The sequence below is a fragment of the Balaenoptera borealis genome (assembly GCF_965194805.1).
Source record: "Balaenoptera borealis genome assembly, chromosome: 16".
Classification (NCBI taxonomy): Eukaryota; Metazoa; Chordata; class Mammalia; order Artiodactyla; family Balaenopteridae; genus Balaenoptera; species Balaenoptera borealis.
The window spans coordinates 88,304,780-88,324,087 of NC_138872.1; the positions used below are offsets into that span (position 1 = coordinate 88,304,780).

The 19,308-nt window shown below is 48.4% G+C and overlaps 1 protein-coding gene across 10 annotated transcripts in view; it reads left to right on the plus strand.

Moving 5' to 3' along the window:
- LOC309613037 (uncharacterized protein) overlaps nucleotides 1-17,295 on the plus strand; it is a 27,198-nt gene extending 9,903 nt beyond the window's left edge. For 6 of the 10 annotated variants that reach the window (XR_014235477.1, XR_014235479.1, XR_014235480.1 and 3 more), the window contains 4 exons: nucleotides 11,280-11,407; nucleotides 12,372-12,571; nucleotides 15,339-15,428; nucleotides 17,125-17,295. Coding sequence is in view for 1 of the 10 variants with exons in the window: in XM_082359434.1 (XP_082215560.1) it covers nucleotides 11,280-11,407; nucleotides 15,339-15,428; nucleotides 17,125-17,203 (297 nt within the window). In the remaining 9 variants the exon portion in view is untranslated. The other 4 variants (XR_014235476.1, XR_014235484.1, XR_014235478.1 and 1 more) reach the window with 4 other exon arrangements.
- The last annotated feature ends 2,013 nt before the right edge of the window (nucleotides 17,296-19,308 follow it).

Genomic DNA, 19,308 nt, shown 5'->3' on the forward strand with positions numbered 1-19,308 from the left:
GTGAATTTTTTATTTCAGTTACCATGATTTTCAGGTCCAGAATTTCTTTTTTGTTTTGTTTTGTTTTGGTTTTGTTTTTGTTTTTTTAGGTTTACTGTTTCTTTATTGATGTTTCCATTTTGTTTATACATTATTTTCTCGACTCTCTCAACATCTTCCTTTAGTTCTTTGAGCATCTTTAAGATAGTTGTTTTAAAGTCTTTGTCTAATAGGTCTTTTATCAGGTCTTTTTTAGGAACAGTTTCCATTGATTTTTTTTCTCTTTGATTGGGCCATACTTTCTTGTTTCTTTGTATACTTTGTGATTTTTGTTGTTGTTGAAAACTGGATATTTGAGTCTAATAATGTGGTAACTCTGTAAATTAGGTTCTTTCCCCTCCCCAGTGTTTGCTGCATTTTGATGTTGTTGTTGTAGCCTGTCTCTGTGCCAAGGATCACCCTGGGAATATAAACCGAATGTCTTCACCGGTCATTTCTGAGGCTGTGCCTTTCCCTGGGCATGCACAGTAATGTTCTAATTTCCCCTGTATGTGCAGTTGCTTCTGAATGTCCTCGTCTTTAATGTCTGGCTCCCAAAAGGAGAAAAAATGAAGGAGAGGAGGCAGTGTGCCAGCACTTTAAATCCCCTGGAAGTCACTTCAGCTAGAAGGGGAGGGGCTTGCAACAATTGGGCGGGGGAGGTGCAACAAGAGTGACTGCCCTCCTCTTTGTACATCTGTGGTCAGAAGCAGCAGTTAGCAATCCGAGGACAGATCCTCGACATTTGATGGATAGCCACCCTGGCTCCCACAAGCTGCGTGCAAGCTTCTCCAGAAACCCATGCACAGGTGTCTGCCACTGTACTAGCGGTGGGGGATGTGTAGCTGCTACCATGTTAAGAGCTGAACTTGACCCAGATGAACTGCAATTTCCTGTCTATGCCTTCTCCTGGAAGTTGCAAGCCTTAAGTAGACTCCAGAGTTCCAAAATAGTTCCATCAGACAGATTCTGCCAGTGCAGTTGTTGTCTAGGCGAGGAGACAGATCCCTGGTGCTTCCTCCTCTGCAATCTTCCCAGAATCCTCCAAGAAGAGAGCTTTTTGAGAGAAGATATGAAGGCTGTGAAGGAGTGAGTCATGTGGGCACTTGGGAAAAAAAAGTCTTCTAGGTAGAGAAAACAGCAAATGCAAAGGCTTAAGGTGGGAATTCCAGGTTCAGCTGCTTGGTTCACTTTGTAAATGGTATTGCACTTTTTTTTTAATTTTATTTTTTTTAACATCTTTATTGGAGTATAATTGCTTTACAGCGGTGTGTTAGTTCCTGCTGTATAACAAAGTGAATCAGCTATACGTATACATATATCCCCATATGCCCTTCCTCTTGCGTCTCCCTCCCACCCTCTCTATCCCATTCCTCTAAGTGGACACAGGCACTGAGCTGATCTCCCTGTGCTATGCGGCTGCTTCCCACTAGCTATCTATTTTACATTTGGTAGTGTGTATATGTCCATGCCACTCTGTTACTTCGTCCCAGCTTACCCTTCCCCCTCCCCGTGTCCTCAAGTCCATTCTCTACATCTGCATCTTTATTCCTGTCCTGCCCCTAGGTTCTTCAGAACAATTTTTTTTTTTTAGATTCCATATATATGTGTTAGCATACGGTATTTGTTTTTCTCTTTCTGACTTACTTCACTCTGTAGGGCAGACTGTATTGCACTTTTAACTTCAAACTCTGGTATATAGGAAAGGAATGAACTTTTGTATATTAATTGTACATCCTTCAACCTTGTTATAATTGCTTATTAGTTCCACGAAGGTTTTTTTGTCATTTTGGGGAGATTCCTGTAATCATCTGCAAACAAAGACAGTTTTATTTCTTCCTTCCCAAACTGTATACCTTATATTTCCTTTTCCTGTCTTATTGCATTAACCAGGACTTCCAGTATGATGCTGAATGCGAGTTGTGAGGGGGGATGTTCTGTTCTTTTTCCTGACCATGGTTCACCTGGGTTATATTCATTTCTTCTGTGGGTCTCCACTCCTGACAGGTAGGCCACCTGACCATGCTCACCTGGAAATCTGGATCTGCTCCTGGGCCCCATATGCCCCTGACAGAACCACAGAGGACTGGATTTGTAGGTCAGAGGACCTCCCACCACACCTGTCTTATTGGCAGCCCTGCCCGGATGTCCTGACTTAGGGACTCCTGACCACGTGCTGGGTCTCTGACCTCCTGAAAACCCAGATCCTTAGTGGCTGTCCCCATTTGCCCCTAGGGCCACATTCCCACCTCCTTCCACCTCACCCCTGACTAATGGGAATCTTCATGTGCTCCTGGATGAAGGTTCCCATTGCCCATCAGTGCCTCTGTCTGCCCAGGGGATATTCACCAGCTGTCTCTTCAGAGGACCTCATCCACAGGGAAAGTCTTCACCAAGGACTCTGCGAAGCTGGTTACCTTCATGGAAAGAAGCCCTTGCTTTTTCCAGTTAAAAGGAAGGGGAAAGCGACTCGTTTTAGCAACATGTAGGAGTCATTCCTCACTGCTTCGTTAGGCTTCCTGTTTAAAGAGGTATTGGTGACACAAGAACAATCTGTCTACTCATGCGCATATTAATCCATAAGCAAGGCCCTGGTCTGTGTTAGGCTCCACGCATGGCAAGGGGGATAATGAACAAAACATTCTTACTTTGCCACCAATGTAGCAGGAGTGAGTGTCTGCATGGAGATGCAGTGCTTTGGAAATGCAGTATTTCTTTTTACATCTTTTCCCACTTCTTACCTTCAGAATAAATCTTTAAGTAGAACATTATCAAATTCTTCACAGAGGCGGGCTGCACAAAGCATCCTCATTGTCTGTCATAAATATAATATCTTTTAAAATCTCCAGCACAACTTATGGGCGTGTTTCCTCTCAAAAATCTAGGCTGCCTGTCTCAGATCAAATTCCGCTTTTCAAGCAATTTTACAGCTAAATCCTCCCACATAATTTGAAATAGTTTCTTTACGAAGGACATGGGGCTAACCGTGATCCTTTACTGACTTATGTAGCATTTACGATTTTCCTGTTTTTAGAATCCTTATCCCTTTCAAGTGGAGTTCTAAAAATATCAGTTTAAGCCACCAACTAATTTCTAATCCTTGCTCCTATTCATACTGACAGATGAGCAGTTCATATCCTAGCCTTTGTCCTTTACTTGATTAAGCAATTCTCAACTTTTCCTGACAATTTGATTATTGACAATATGACCAAGTCTGACTTGGCACCAGGCAAGAAGGTATTCTTGCAAACGGAGGTCCTGAGACCAGCTTAGAGAAAGAGTTACCTGAGAAAGCCCTTCAGGTAACTCTTCTATATTTTTTCCTCCCCTTTCCATTCTCTCCTTGGACAAGAAATCACAATTTCTATACTAAGTGCTGGGTTAATATTCAAAATGTAGATTAATTTTCAATTCTCCGTGGTTAGTACCCTTCATGGTACAGAGATAGGCATCCAGATTTTGTTATTGTCTTAAAAGGTCTAACAGCAGGTGGTCTGGGCAAACCACAGAAGCTCGAGCCTCATCTGTAAGCGGAGTCTCTGGTGAGCGACGTTTCTGCCGAGACGGTGGTGGATGCTGTGTGGCACGGTCCAGAACCCCCGAGGCGGAGGATCGTTGCTCGGCTGCGTCGCTCTCCAAGGGAGCTGCCCTGGGCTAAACAGAAGCTCCTCACGCGTGCCGCCTCCTCCCGGAAGCCCACATGGAATGACTAGTTGCTGCAGAAGTGCCGTGGCCCAGCCCCTTTGCCTCACTTGGGGCTCTTCTGTGGGGCATCCCAGCTCCAGAACTTCTAGTGTGCTCACTGCTGCACCCAAATTGTACTTCAGCTTCGCCCTCTGCCCTCCCCCACTTCCCTCATGTCCTTTTATAGGTGCTGTTCATGAGTGCACCCCTCAATCAGCCCCTACACACCGCTCTCCACTTCAGAGTCTGTGTCCAGGGAACCACAGTTGACACCAGAGTGATCCCGGGAAGTCGACTCTTAAATGGGCCTTTTGAACCAGATCACCTGCCAGCGGGCAGTGAGGCTGGTGATGAGGACCCCTCACTGGAGGTCGTGGGTTGAACCCTGTTCATCCCTGGCATGTGCAGGGAAACAGTTGTTAAAGTTCTTAATGCTATCTGACTTCAAGACTCACTATAAAGCTACAGTAATCATGACAGCATGGTATTAGCAAAAGATTAGACAAATAGATCAGTGGAACAGAATAGAGAGCCCAAAATAGACTCACACAAATACAGTCAGCTGATCTTTGACAAAGGAACGAAGGCAATTTAATGGTGGAAGAATAGTTTTTTCAACAAACAGTGCTGGAACAATTGGACATCCACAAAACAAAACAAAACAAAAAAATCTAGACATAGACTTTACACCTTTCACAAAAATGAACAAACAAAATGGATCACAACTTAAAACCACATAACTGTAAAATGCAAAACTATAAACTTCTAGAATATAACATAGGAGAAAATCTAGGTGACCTTGGGTTTGGCAATGAAGTTTTATTTACGTTTATTTTTTAAATTTAACTATAGCTGATTTACAATATTGTGTCAGTTTCAGGTGTACAGCTTAAGATTCTTTTCCATTATGGTTTATTACAAGATACTGAGTGTAGTTCCCTGTGCTATACAGTAGGTCCTTGTTGGTTATCTATTTTACATGTAGTAGTGTGTATCTGTTAATCCCAAACTCCTAATTGATCCCTCCCCCTATCTTCCCCCTTTGGTAACCATAAGTTTGTTGTCTGTATCTGGGAGTCTGTTTCTGTTTTACAAATAAGTTCATTTGTTTTTTTGTTTGTTTGTTTAGATTCCACATGTAAGTGATATTACATGGTATTTGTCTTTGTCTGACTTACTTCACTTAATATGACAATCTCTAGGTCCATCCATGTTGCTGCAGATGGCATTATTTCATTCTTTTTCATGGCTGAGTAGCATTCCATTGTATCTATGTACCACATCTTCTTTATCCATTCATCTGTCCATGGACATTTAGGTTGTTTCCATGTCTTGGCTATAGTGAATAGTGCTGCTGTGAATATAGGGGTGCGTGTATCTTTTCGTATTATGGTTTTCTCAGGGTATATGCCCAATAGTGGGATTGCTGGGTCATATGGTAATTCTATTTTTAGTTTCTTAAGGAACCTCCATACTGTTTTCCATAGTGGCTGTACCAATTTACATTCCCACCAACAGTGTAGGAGGGTTCCCTTTTCTCCACACCCTCTCCAGCATTTGTTGTTTGTAGATTTTTTGATGATGGCCATTGTGACCAGTGTGAGGTGATAGCTCATTGTAGTTTTGATTTGCATTTCTCTAATAATTAGCGATATTGAGTGTCTTTTCATGTGCCTATTGGCCATGTGTATGTCTTCTTTGGAGAAATGTCTATTTAGGTCCTCTGCCCATTTTTTGATTGGGTTGTATTTTTATATTGAGTTGTATGAGCTGCCTGTATATTTTTTCAGTCACATCATTTGCAAATATTTTCTCCCAGTCCATAGTTTGTCTTTTCATTTTGTTTATGGATTCCTTTGCTGTGGAAAAGCTTATAGGTTTGATTAGGTCCCATTTGTTTATTTTTGCTTTTATTTCTTTTGCCTTGGGAGACTGATCTAAGAAAATATTACTCTGATTTATGTCTAAGAATGTTTTGCCTATGTTCTCTTTTACGAGTTTTTTGGTGTCATGTCTTATATTTAGGTCTTTAAGCCATTTTGAGTTTATTTTTGTGTATGGTGTGAGGGTGTGTTCTAATTCATTGATTTGCATGCGACTGTCCAGCTTTCCCAACACCACTTGCTAAAGAGACTGTCTTTTCCCCATTGTATATTCTTGCCCCCTTTGTCGAAGATTAAATGCCCGTAGGTGTGTGGTTTTATTTCTGGGCTCTCTATTCTGTTCCGTTGATCTATGCGTCTGTTTTTGTTGGCGATGACATTTAAATACAACACCAAAAACCTGATCTATGAAAGGAAATATTGATAAGTTGGGCTTTATTAAAACTAAAATTGTCTGCTCTATGAATAACATACTAAAGGAGTGAAAAGACAAGCCACAGTCTGGGAGAAAATATTTAGAAAGCAAGTGTCTGATAAAGGACTTGCATCCAGATAGACACGGAACCCTTAAAGTGCAACAGGAAGACAACCAACCCAACTGAAAACCGGGTGGAAGATCTGAACAGACAGCTCGGCAAGAAGATACACAGGTGGCAAGGAAGCATGTGACGAGATGCTCCGCATCGGACGTCGTTAGGGAAATGCAAGTTCAAACAGCAGTGAGACACCACTAGACGCCCACTGGAAAGGCTGAAATCCGAAACTCGGGCAACACCAAATGCTGGTGAGGACGGGGAGCAACGGGAATGCTTGTCATTGCTGGTGGAAGACAGGGCGGTGGTTTCTTACGAAGCTAAACATGCTCCTGCCACACGATCCGGCAGTCACGTTCCTCAGTGTCCGCCCAACTGAACCGAACACATGTGTCCACGCAAACACCTGCACATGAATGTTTACAGCAGCTTTAGTCATAACTGCAAAACCCGGAAGCAACCCAGATGTCCTTCAGCAGGTGACGGATAAACTGTGGTCCATCCAGACAATGGAGTATCATTCAGCGCTAAAAAGAAACGAGCTGTCAGTCCCTGAAAAGACATGGAGGAGCCCTAAATGCACATCACGTGAAAGAAGCCAGTCTGAAAAGGCTACAGACTACGTGATTCCAACTCTATGATCTTGTGGAGAAGGCAGAGCTGTGGAGACAGTGAAAAGATCAGTGGTTGTCAGGGGTTTGAGGGGGAAGGATGATCAGGTGGGCACAGGGGGTTTTTAGGGCAGTGAACCTGTTCTGAATGATAATGTAATTGTGGATACAGGACATTATCCATTTGTCAAAACCCATAGAACCGGAAAACACAGAGAGAGAGCTTGAACATAAACTATGGATTTTAGTTAATAATAGTGTGTCAATATTGATTCATCAATTGTTGCAAATCTACCTCACTGAGGCCAGATGGTAATAATCAGGGAAATTGTGCAGGAGGAGGGGAGTATATGGGAGACCTCTGCTCAAGTTTTCTGGAAACCTAAAACTGTTTTAGAAAATGAAATCTAGGGACTTCCCTGGTGGTCCAGCAGTTAAAACTCTGTGCTCCTAATGCAGGGGGCCCAGGTTCGATCCCTGGTCAGGGAACTAGATCCCACATGCTACAACTAAAGATCCTGCATGCAGCAACTAAGACCCAGTACAGCCAAATAAATAAATAATTAAAAAAAAAAAAAAAAGAAAACAAGTCTTCCCTGGTGGCGCAGTGGTTGAGAATCTGCCTGCCAATGCAGGGGACACAGGTTTGAGCCCTGGTGCGGGAAGATCCCACATGCCGCGAAGCAACTAAGCCCATGCGCCACAACTACTGAGCCTGCGCTCTAGAGCCCACGAGCCACAACTACTGAAGCCCGCGTGCTGCAACTACTGAAGCCTGTGCGCCTAGAGCCCATGTTCCACAACAAGAGAAACCACCGCGATGAGAAGCCCGTGCACCGCAACCAAGAGTGGCCCCCGCTCACCACAACTAGAGAAAGCCCGCGCACAGCAACAAAGACCCAACACAGCCAAAAATAAAATAAATTTGTTTTTTAATTTTAAAAAGAAGAAAATGAAATCTATTAATTAAAAAAGCAACTTTTAACAGTGGTAAAGTGGGAAGGGACACAGGTAGAAGGGATTACACCAGCTGGTGCGCTGTCTCGGGCATCTGGGAGGCATGGGGGAGGGGTCAGCGTAAGGACGTGGGCTCCGGTGGCTGCTGCTGGATATGCCTGGTGGGAGAAGGTAAGGAGAGGCTGAGGTTGGCTAATCAGCAACTTAGGTGACGTGTGAACCCCCCGGGCTTCTCTGGCAGCCCAAAGAGACCCCACATCTTGCAGGAAGAACTGAGTCAGGCCCAGGACTTAACGATAAGGACAGCAAAGCTCCAGGGGAGTCTGCCTTCTCAGCCCCAGCTGGTCTCCTCTGCCAAGGTCAGGGCCATGACTAGAGGGAGTGCGGCCCTGAAACTTGGGACGGGAACAACTAGGGTGAGGCACCGGAACCTTCAAACCCCAGGCCCCTCTGAATGCTCTGGGCTTGCGTGTGTGGTCCATTCCACCCTGTTGAAGGCTAGCAGTCCTCACCTTCCCTCCTGGCCACCAAGCTGAGAAGCAAGTCGCTATATAACCCAGCTGAGGAGGTGCTGGGCCTGGCAAAGAAGAAAGAACTTATGTCCTGAAGGAGCCATAAGACCTAGCCAAGAGATGCCATCAGGATATGCTGGATCAAGGGGCAGAATATCAGTTGGGACAAGGGAAGGTTTATCAATATGGAAACACTTGCCAGCTCGCAGGATTTAACAGCTGGGGAGACAGTGCTGATGTGCTCCTAGGATGGTTCTTGGAAGCTTGGAAAAGGCAATGACCCACACTGATGGAAACATACATGTCGTAACTGCTGTGGCAATGGTGGAGGAAGGAATCAGAAAACTCAGAGAAGTGGATACGCCTACGTGGCCCCGTTAATACTTGGGGATTGAAAATCTCATCATGCCAGTGGGTCATCTGGTCTCAGCGAGTAGTCGTTTCCCCAAATATATAACTGTAGGCGCAGAGCTGGTAATTGGAAGAACCCTAACTTTGGTTCCTTGGCATGTGTGGAACTGTCATAGGACAAAAAGCCCAGGAGATGCCCTTGACACTGTAGCGCCCTTGCCAAGATAGTAGATCCAAATAATGATGCATTCCTGGGAGACTGCAGAGATGAGTGCCGTCCTTTGAGATTTAAAGGATAAAGGGGGTGGTTAGCAGTCCTCATTGTGTCCCCATTTAAATAATTATTCTGGGACTTCCCTGGTGGTGCAGTGGTTAAGAATCCGCCTGCCAATGCAGGGGTCATGGGTTCGAGCCCTGGTCTGGGAAGATCCCACATGCCGCAGGGCAGCTAAACCCATGCGCCACAACTACTGAGACTGCGCTCTAGAGCCCGCGAGCCACAACTACTGAGCCCGCGTGCCACAGCTACTGAAGCCCGTGCGCCTAGGGCCAGGGCCCGTGCTCCGCAACAAGAGAAGCCACCATAATGAGAAGCCCACGCACTGCACAGAAGAGTAGCCCTCGCTTGCTGCAACTAGAGAAAGCCTGCACACAGCAACGAAGACCCAACGCAGCCAAAAATTAATTAATTAAGAATAATTATTCTGGCCCTACAAAAACAAAATCAATGGTGAAAGCTGGCAGTGGTCTACAGCAAACCTACCTCAGGAGAAGCCCCCAATACAGCTTTGTAACAGACGTGTCTTTGCTGGAGAAGAGTCACTCAGTCTCGGTGCGTGATTTCAGCCATTGTGCTGGTGAATGCATTCTCCTCCGTCCCTGTCTGCAGGGAGGATCACACGTGGTCCACACTCGCGTGGTGAGGACAGCAGCCTGCATCTGAAGTGTGGCACCAGGGCGGTGCTAACTCTCCCATCTTTATAAAGGAGGCCAAGGGGACCTGGGCCAGCAGGACCCTCTGCAGACCATCCCACTGGTCCACTGTATCAAAGGCATCGTGTGACCAGGGCCAGATAAGCAAGAAGTGGCAAGTGTGCTGGAGGCCTTGGCAAGACCCCTGCTCTGCAGAGGGTGGGTGAGAAGCCCTGTGACAATTCAGAGGGTCAGCACAGCAGGGAGATTTTCAGACCTCTCTTAGTCTGGAGCATGTTGAAAAGGCCTTCCAAAGTCAAGTCTTGCACCTGGTTCCAGAGGGAGCATATTTTGTGCTCCTTCGCGTATTGGGGTGACACCAAATGTTGCCAGCTTTGAGGGCCCAGAGCAGCAAAGGGCTGTAGCAGCCCTGCCACTGGAGCTGCACAACCTGGCGGAGCCTAGAGCCCTGGGTATCCGGGGTCAGAAAGGACATCGTCTGGAATTCACGACTCGCCCAATAGGAGAATCCCAGTGCAGACTCCCAGGGTTCTGCAGCGAGGCTGGTTGCGCCCCTGCTTCCACGTCACCTGCAGCAGAGACCCCCGCCAACAGCCCTGACGGAGAGGGGACTTCCCACCAGGGACACACAGCGCCTGCAGCCAGAGCTTCCCTCATGGGATGGATTCTGTGGGATTCTGTGGGACCCAGCAGTGGTCCTTCACAGGGTGGGGGGTCCGCGTGGGACAGGCTCCTGCAGGCTCCAGCGGCCGTGCCTCTCCCCCAGCCCCCACCTGGGGTCACGTGAGGGACCTCTGCGACCCGCTGATGGAGGAAGAAAAGGCTACCCCTTGGGCCACGGACCGGCCGCTCAGTACCAGGTGCAAGTGAACGTGGGTGGCCGCCACGCTCCAGCCCACTCACCGGCGGCCCGGAAAGGTGGGGGGGTCTCCCCGTGGACAGAGCCTCAGGCAGCAGAGCTGGTCATCCAGGTCATGGTCCTCCAGGTGGGGTGAAGAACAGCAGCCCAAGGTGAGACCACCCCTCGGCTCATGGGTGGATGTCAGTGGCGTGGTCTTGTCGGGGTCCTGGAAGGAGAGATTGGAGGCTCATGTCAAGGTCTGAGAAGAGGCACGTGGGCAGACCGCTGCAGGGGGGCATAGACACAGGTCACACGTGGTCCCCCGTGGATGGCATCCACCACAGAGGAGGCCTGATAGCCAGGAGCAGAGCGGCTTGGCCGGCAGGTGGCCCGCGGACGGGGCACGTGGAGCAGGGGTGGGAGGCGTGCGGCCCCCAGCGCGGGCTCCCTCTGCACGGCTGCTCCCCGTGCGGCCCCGACACCACGCCTCCTGCCAGAGGCCGCCCGCTCATCTCTGGGAGGGGGTGGACACGTGTTCCTGGCGGTCTCACCTTTCCTGTGGTAGAGCCTCGGTGCCACTGCTCAAGGGGTTGCAGGCGTTTGAGCCACTGATGCAGGACCCCCCGTAGCACCTAAGAGGAGGGGCCCGTGGCCACCAGGGCACCGCAGGACACACGGGTCCTGTACCGAGGCTCATTGCCCTGAAGCCCCTGCCCTGACAGTGGCAGAATGGCCTGGTAAGTTACCGCTACAATTAGTGTCTGTTTTATAGTTTCAGTTGCTGGCAAAGAAGGACACAGGAGCGCTTTCCAAAGAACCACCCAGGGGTTGCTGGTGCTGCTGGGGCCTTGGTGGGGGGCTGGCAGGGGCTGCTGCCCAGCGGGCTCGCACCTGCTTCCCCTGCCCCCCTTCTGAGCACACGCTTTCACCCGTCCCCCGTTGCTTCTTCCCCTCAGGCAGAATTCTCTAGATCGAATCACAGTGTCATGAAATGGCCAAATCAACGCCGTTCAGCTTGGCATGGGCTTGGCTGTCAGCGACAAAGAGACAGGACGATTCCTGATCTCAAAGGAACAAAGTCTGCGTAAGTAACACTGGGAGTGAACCTGAGTCCCTCTGGGGAAAATGTTGAGGGTCAGGACCTTCCTTCAGATCTCAGACCCATGAAGACTATTTCCCTCCAAGACTGTGACACCCAGGGCAGACAGGCACCACCGGCAGTGGCCACTGACCGCTGGCATCGCCGAGATCTGCTCCAAGAGTCTTGCATGAGAGGAGTGATGCTCTTGGAGGGTCCACATGCTCTCCCTCTGTTCACGCTGCATCCACAATAGTGACCCCTCCTTCCCTGCACCTTTGTCAAAGCCCTACATCCCTCCCCAAGGTCCATCTCATCCCACCACCTGCCAAGGCAGCTCCCTGGACGGCTCCAGCCAGGGACGTGCTCCCCTAGACGTGACATCCTGGTCACTGGTCTCTGTCATGCATCCTCTCTGCACCAGGCGCTGCTTTGGGTTGGACTGTCTTTTTTTTTTTTTCTTTTTTCTTTAATGTACATGTTTTCACTCTCCATGAAGCTTACAAGCTCAAATCTTATGCTTTTCCCCACCCCCGACAGCACCCACCAAAGTATGTTGTATGAGCAGGTCTTCAGCAGACCCCTGGCTGGGGTGGCCTGAATGTCCCAGCTAGGTTAAAGGGTGATGTACAGCCCTCCCTTAGGTGTGGCAACCAGAACAAATGACAGCCCTCCTCTTTCTCCAGGCTGCACTGGAGATCAGGTCTCTCTCAATTTCAGACTAATATTTGTGGGAAAAAGAAACAATATTGCAGTCCTAGCCAATATGCATAGATTAAAATAATGAACAAATCTAGCAGCCAGCCAGCCAGAGTTATTCCACAGAAACTTCGCTGCTGCCTTCAGAATGGAGCTGCCAGGGCACAGGCAGCTTTAATATTTAATGCAGTGATTTGGGGGTATCAGAGGGGCCAGGCCAGGAAGGGAATGTTGCATTACTGGGAAACCAGGCTGGTTATTACTTATTCAGAACCCACTCAGGAACCAACACAGAGGTGAAGACAAAAAGATGACTTTGCATCATTGCTCTTGGTCCTGGACTTTACCCTGTGTGCTCATGGACTTCAGATCAGGAATCCTGAGACAGTGACTTGTAGTGGCTCAGATTGGAACAACGTTTAAAAATCAAGAACAACACTGTTGATGTGGAAATACCATCAGTGATATAAGGTGAATATTGAAACTGTCAATGAAAAAAATTAATCAGTAGTTGATTTAAGAAATAGAAAATTTTGGGAATTCCCTGGGGGTCCAGTGGTTAGGACTTGGCGCTTTCACTGCCATGGCCCTGGGTTCAATCCCTGGTCAGGGAACTAAGATCCTGCAGCGTGGCCAAAAAAAAAAAAAAGAGAGGGAGAGAATGTTATCTCCTAAGGAGGTCTGGTTAATGCAGATGCACAATACACACTAAAGGGGAGGGAGAAGGCCCAAACGGGCAAAGAAAAAATTTTAATTTCTATTGTCTGGCATAAAATATGAATTTTGTTTCATTAATTTCCCCCTATCTACCACTAATCTTTCGATATAAAGCATAGGTGATCAAATGTTTGGTCCCTCGATGATATGGTGGTTGTTTACCTGCCCTGGGTCCATCATGTCCCTTGATGTCAGATCTTAATAGTCCAGTTCTTTCTTTCCTTTTAAGGGGTTGTGCTAGCAAGATGTCTGGCAAGGACTAATGGTCAATTCCAAGTTATCCAGTAGGATTTACGCCAATTTTATCTTGGATGTACATTGTACATGTTCATTAATTTATAGAGAACTATAGATGTGATCAAACTTGACAGTAGGAGTAATGATGTCATTAGTAAAGGTTTAAGCCAAGATCCTCCTAAACCATACCATTTTCCTAGTATTTTTCCTAAACTGGGAAGAGGATCATTCAGAGCAGAAATCTGATTCTTCACGTGTCATAAGAGGAGTTAACAAATATTGCAGCCAAATGCTCATACCATTGGAAAATTCATAGAAAGCAGTGTGTTCACATTAAAGGCAGACTGACAGGGGCTGTTTCCAAGGCTATTTGTAGGTGACCTTGAGCCCAAGGGAAACCTATCGTTCATCTTCCTAACCAACCTGCGTAAAGCCAAGACCATTAACTTGTTCCATAGGTCAACTGGGTCCTGTTAAGCACTATTCAATATTTAACATCTAGTGAAAGAGTATTTATGGCCAAGTTCAGAACGGGTGTCATTAAATTGGCCAGGTAAGAGGGTCTCACATAGTGATATTGGTGGTAATGTTAGCTTGCATGGTGCTAGAGTTTCTTTCTTTTAAAATAAAATTTCATCCAATTAGAGCCTTGGGGAGGAGAAACCCACCAAGGCAACCTGGGAGTACTGGGCATAGGTAATTGGCCACAAACCCAGCAATCGGATTGATTTTTTGAAACTTGCCTATGATTGAGGCCAAGGAAGAAATACATTTGGTTCATAAGGGAAGAGTGTGAGCAATTGTCAAAGTAATTAGCATACGGGCCTGGTCCAGCATCTTGGGTCAGCTGTCTACTTCAGATGTCATCGTCTTCTTGTCCTGGTCTGGTAGTGCTGGTCTTAGTTGAAGTCACATGTCAGAAACAGGAATTGAAGTTCATTCAGGAGAGACCTAATATGGTACTTTCCAACATGGCTGTAAAGAGTCCTTTATCTGATGTCTTTTTCCAGTGAATAATCTCCTGGTTGTCAGTCATGGGGCATCTGATCTTCATCCAAAGACAGATTACTGTGATAAGCTTCAGAAACAAACTTAAGGTGTCTTTTAATAATTCAATCAAATTTTACAATGATATAATGTGACAACAAGGAGTTATCTGGGAAAGTAAGTCCCAGGCAGTAAATACAGACCTCGATTAACAAAACTAGAATTTAATAGCCACTGAAACGTAATCTTTTTCTCTTTAAAATTACCCTCATTTCTACCAAACATAGCCATATTAAGACTAATTTGTTTCCAGAATAAGTCTGGTTAATTGACCACATAGGCTCTTTTAAATTGGCTGTGCTGGAACTTTTCATAAGAAATCTCAGACTGAACTTTTAAAAGGTCTCTCAAGTCCAGAAAAGCCACACCAAGGGCTTGTCGCAGATTCCACCTGTGACATCTATAGATTTGGGTGAATTCCTCTCTTTTTGAGGTCCCCAAATTGCCTTGAGATTCCTGTACCTATTAGGAGGGGGCCTTCCTTATTTACCTAATAAAACTGCTGGGAATCTAAGAGTTTCCAATTTCTGGAGGGATCAGGTAAAGAGAAAAGATAAATGTTTCAATTCTACTTACAAAGGTATAATTCACCAAATTGCTGTAAGTCATAATTACCTTGAGGGGAAGGGTTTCCTTATATCTGGAAAACACAGATTAAAACCCAGTAATATTTCAGACAAAAACCAAAAAATTATAAACATATTCATCAGTTTGATCAGTCCTATGTGACTAATCCTTGATTTTAATCTTCTGTTAACAGTTTTATGAAGCCATCAGGTTTTCCATTAGAATTCTTTAATTTATTACCCAGTTCAGCAGTATGATCTGAAAGTTATCATAAACTTGTACTTGTCAAAAAGTCCTTTCTATGAATCTTTTTGAAGATGAAGCTTTTTTTTTCTTTTTCTTTTTTTTGCAAAAGCATCAGAGTACAACAATAATTGGCTATAATTGTGATCAAGATGTTTTTAGCTGCAGTTACAAAAGTTGTGGAATGTTGAAGTTTCGGGTTAACCTATACAGTTCTCAAGGTGCTTCCATGTCTCCCCCAGTAGTTACGAGGGGAAATACAGTCTCACTTCCCACCAAGTAGAAAGGGCAGCTGCCCTTCCTGCTCGGCTCCAAGATACGGTGACTGGGTGCTTTTTCAACAGGCAGGCTTGCAAAGGAAACAAGTCTTACTATCTGCAGACAGAGGCAGCTTCGTTTTCCACTTTGCACGCTGAAATCATTTCAGATTGCCAGAATGTCGTTCAGACAGCTCGGAGGATCCCGAATCCCACCCCGCGACAGCTTCCCCGGCGTCAGCATTTCTGGAAACTAGGAGGTAAGCATTGGTAACACTGCTAACAGAACTGCAGGTCCCGTCTGGGTTCCCACTTGTCCACTCATGCACGGCGGCCCAGGCTCCCCCGCCTGCCTTCCACGGGCAGCATGTCGAGGAGGCACACAGCCCACAGCAGGGTCTGCAGGGGCTGGGACTGGGCCAAAGACTCCTCGTGGTGGGAAGAGGAGAACTTTGATCCACTCCCATCACATGAGTGACCACCAAATGGAAAGGATGTGATCCCTGAGCAGCCTTGGTTGCTCAATGGACGACTGACTCTGAAAGGAGGTTTAAGAGGTCCTTACAAGGGTGAGTGTTTTGACCCCGCTCTCCACGCTCCATCACTCTTCTCTCTTCTAACATTGTATCTGCATTTCCGCTCATATACAGAACTTTACATGGACAATTGCCACTAAGCAGCCACTCACCCCTTCCTGTTGGGGACTCAATAGGCTCCGAACAAAGGGTTCTGCAGGCTCGCCTTTTCTGACAATACTTGGAGGATATTGGAACTGAAGCCCTTGCACCGGTTTATTATCAAATAATGGAGTAGGCAAGAATCATGTGACCTAGATTCTGGGATAAAAGGGGTCCCATAAGCTAGATAACATCACATCACAAAATTAAGAGTTAGAAAAAGAAAACATTAGGTCATCTCTGCTGCATTCAGCTGCTTCCTGCTCGCTTGGGAACCTGAACGAGTTTATTTTTATTCCATGGGGCTTCTGCTTTCTTAAAAATGTGTTGTGAGGCAAATCATGTATTGCATCTCCTGCAGTTTATCATATAATCACTTTCCAGAATTAAATTCTCTGTCTAGCTGACTTTGTGTCTATGAAATATTTGTGCTCCGCACCGAGTCTAGGGGGTACAGAGGTTGGTTTCTGTTGGCAATTCTATCCACGTAGCAATCTCCCCCTGAGACTCTCAGGTTTCCTAGGAAGATGTCAGGGAGAGGCCAGAGCATCTCCACTGTCTGAGGCCACAGCCCAGGGCCACAGGGGGAGCATGCCCCCCACCCCCGAAGCACGCACTGTTCACTAGGAAACCAGGGCTCCCAGGACAGGCTCCAGTAGGAAAACCGGCCTCATTCGGGCTATACTCATCACTATATCCGTTATGACGCCATAACATGCAGACGTATATGTGGCTACTCAGAATTTGAGAGACACCTGCCTTCCCGGGGAGGCCGTGCCGAGACCTTCCCCGAGGCCTTATGGGAAAGTCTTAAGTCATCAGAGCATCTCTCCCTGGTTTTGCCACCTGACGGCACCTGGTTACCACAGGGAGGTGCGTAAGCGTCACCTGCAAGGGGTTAAAGGGCACAGGAGGCTTGTGGTCTGACCTCAAGAATAGTGTCGAAGGGACTTCCCTGGTGGTCCAGTGGGTAAGGCTCCCGCTCCCAATGCAGGGGGCCTGGGTTCGATCCCTGGTCAGGGAGCTAGATCCCACATGCATGTCACAACTAAGAGCCCGCACGCTGCAGCGAAGATCCCATGCGCCACAACTAAGACCCAGTGCAGCCAAAATAAATAAATATTAAAAAAAAAAAAAAGAATAGTGTTGCTGAGAGAGCAGGCGCCCTGTGCCGCCCCCCACCCCGCCCCCGCCCCCACCGCCCCGCAGCCTGGCCTCTGCCTCCGCTACTTTCTGGCGGGTCGTTTCCTCTCAACAGCGATTTCCGTTCCTGCTCCAGGCACGTGGGGGCCTGCACGCCTGGCCCCTGCGGTTGGCCGGGGCCACTGAGCTGCGAGGCTCGCCTGCAGGGGACCTGATGGCCAGTGTGAGGCCCCAGCGCCGTGGCTTCCTTTCTGCCGAAGCAACTAGCGATGAGGCTTCCGACAGCGGCGGCTCCATCCTCCCGGGGCTCCATCCTCCCTCCCGGGGCTCCATCCTCCCTCCCGGGGCTCCATCCCCCCGGGGCTCCATCCTCCCTCCCGGGGCTCCATCCCCCCGGGGCTCCATCCTCCCTCCCGGGGCTCCATCCTCCCGGGGTGAGGGCGGCGTGGAGCAGAGCCTGTCTGAGCACTGAGGACGCGAAGCCTGGGCGAGACATAAACCTTGCTGTTTCCGGTGGCGTCTGTTCCGCAGTGTGACCCAGCCTGCCCCGAGAGCTGCACCGCCGTAAGCAATGACCTTCCCAAAGGTCATCCATGTCCTTCTGGCCAAACGCCTGGAAGGATCTCCAGCCCCCTGGATTTCAGCCAAGCGTTTGGCGCTTGGTCCCCTCCCCTCCCCCCGAATCTCCCACAGCTTCTTTCTGTTTCCTCTCCCTCCCGTGGCCTACCTGCCACTCGCCTCACACTCAACTCCGGCCATTTCTCACTCTCTTTTCTGGAGACTTTATCCATTGTCTTGGCTTCAAGTCAGATTCCAACTCTAATTCCGTGTTCTCTCTATTCGTACAACTTCTCCACAGCTCAAGGTGACCCGAAGCAGACTTATCTCGTCTCCAAACTGCTACCCTCGGTCACCTCCCTGTTCCTGCCGGCTCCTCTGCTTCCCCAAGCCTGAGACTCGGGGCGCCCTCCTCCTTCTGTCCTCCATGCCCATCAGCCAGGAAGTTCTGCTGAGAATAGACCCCTTTCCTTCCACCTCCTCTGCACGAGTACCCGCAACGGCTCAGGACGAACTAACAGACCTGCGCTCCCCTCTGAGCCTCTCGATACGTCCTGCACTTGAGCCCCGGCCTTGTCTCCCGAACATCAGTCTCACCTGTCGATCTCCTGGACCATGTCCTGCCTTCCTCCCCGTCAGGTGGGGCTCAGGTGTCTCTGTCTGTGTCCGCTTAGCTCGACGTCAAGCACTGAGCCTCCCTCTCCGGTCTTCTCGCCCTCTCCCTGAATCGCCACCTCGCTGCGAACGGTGGATGCGTTCATGATCCCAGCCTCCTGGCCCATCCTTCATCTGTTATCGGCACCATTACGCTGGAGGAAGGTCCTTCCCCACTGTGTGTGATTCTGGTGGGGTGTCTACCAGGGGCGGCAGTGGCCACATCAATTACATGCGATGCAGGAGACTTCGTCTTCTAGTTTTCCTGGCAGAGTCCCCGCGTGTGCCTGTTGTCCCAGCAGAGTCGCCAACAGCGCCCCGTTTTCACTCTGAAAAGTGTCTCAGCATCACGTGTTGTCACCTCCCACGTGACCCACGAAAGCACGTCAGCGTCCACCCTAGGACTCTGGCACGGAGGCTGGGAGACGGTCGCTCACTCTGCTGGCGGCTCCGTCCCCACCACACAGAGTGGAGGGGCTTTCAGAGGTGAGGGCGTCCAGGGCCCCATCTGAGTTCCTGGATCCGAGCACATCTCGAGGCCAGGAGCCTATACACTCCCCCTTGGGGAAAGCCTGTTTTGAGGGGGTTCCCGTCACCCGCAGTCAGGAGTCCTGCTGACACAGCTCTGGCTTGGGCAGCCCTCCCCTCCCCAGCCCACCACCCCACCTTCGAGGGCCGGCAGGAGCCCCCCACCCGTGAGCCCTTCCTAGACACTTGGCTTCACTCTTTCAGGCTCGCCCTGGGACACTGTTACTCTGAGTCCCAGTGATGACCGCCTCTGGCCTGCAAGCTCACAAACACAGTGTTCAGACTTAATGCCCCATTGTTTCAGGATGGGGGTCTTTTTTTCCTCCAAGATTGAGACTGTAAGCTCATGGGAAGAGACAGGGACCCAGCTGAATCTTTCTGATATTTTCCTGAGGCCAAACAGGGTGCTGTGCACACAGCGGGCACCCAATAAATATTTGTTGAGGATATGAATTATAAACGTAAGGGTAATATTGACTGTGTGTCCAGGCCGAGGAGAGAGAGTCCTGGGGGAAGCGGGCAGCAGAGAGTCGCCTGTTTAAGCAGCTGGACACGCAGGCGGGCAGGGAACAGGTTTCAT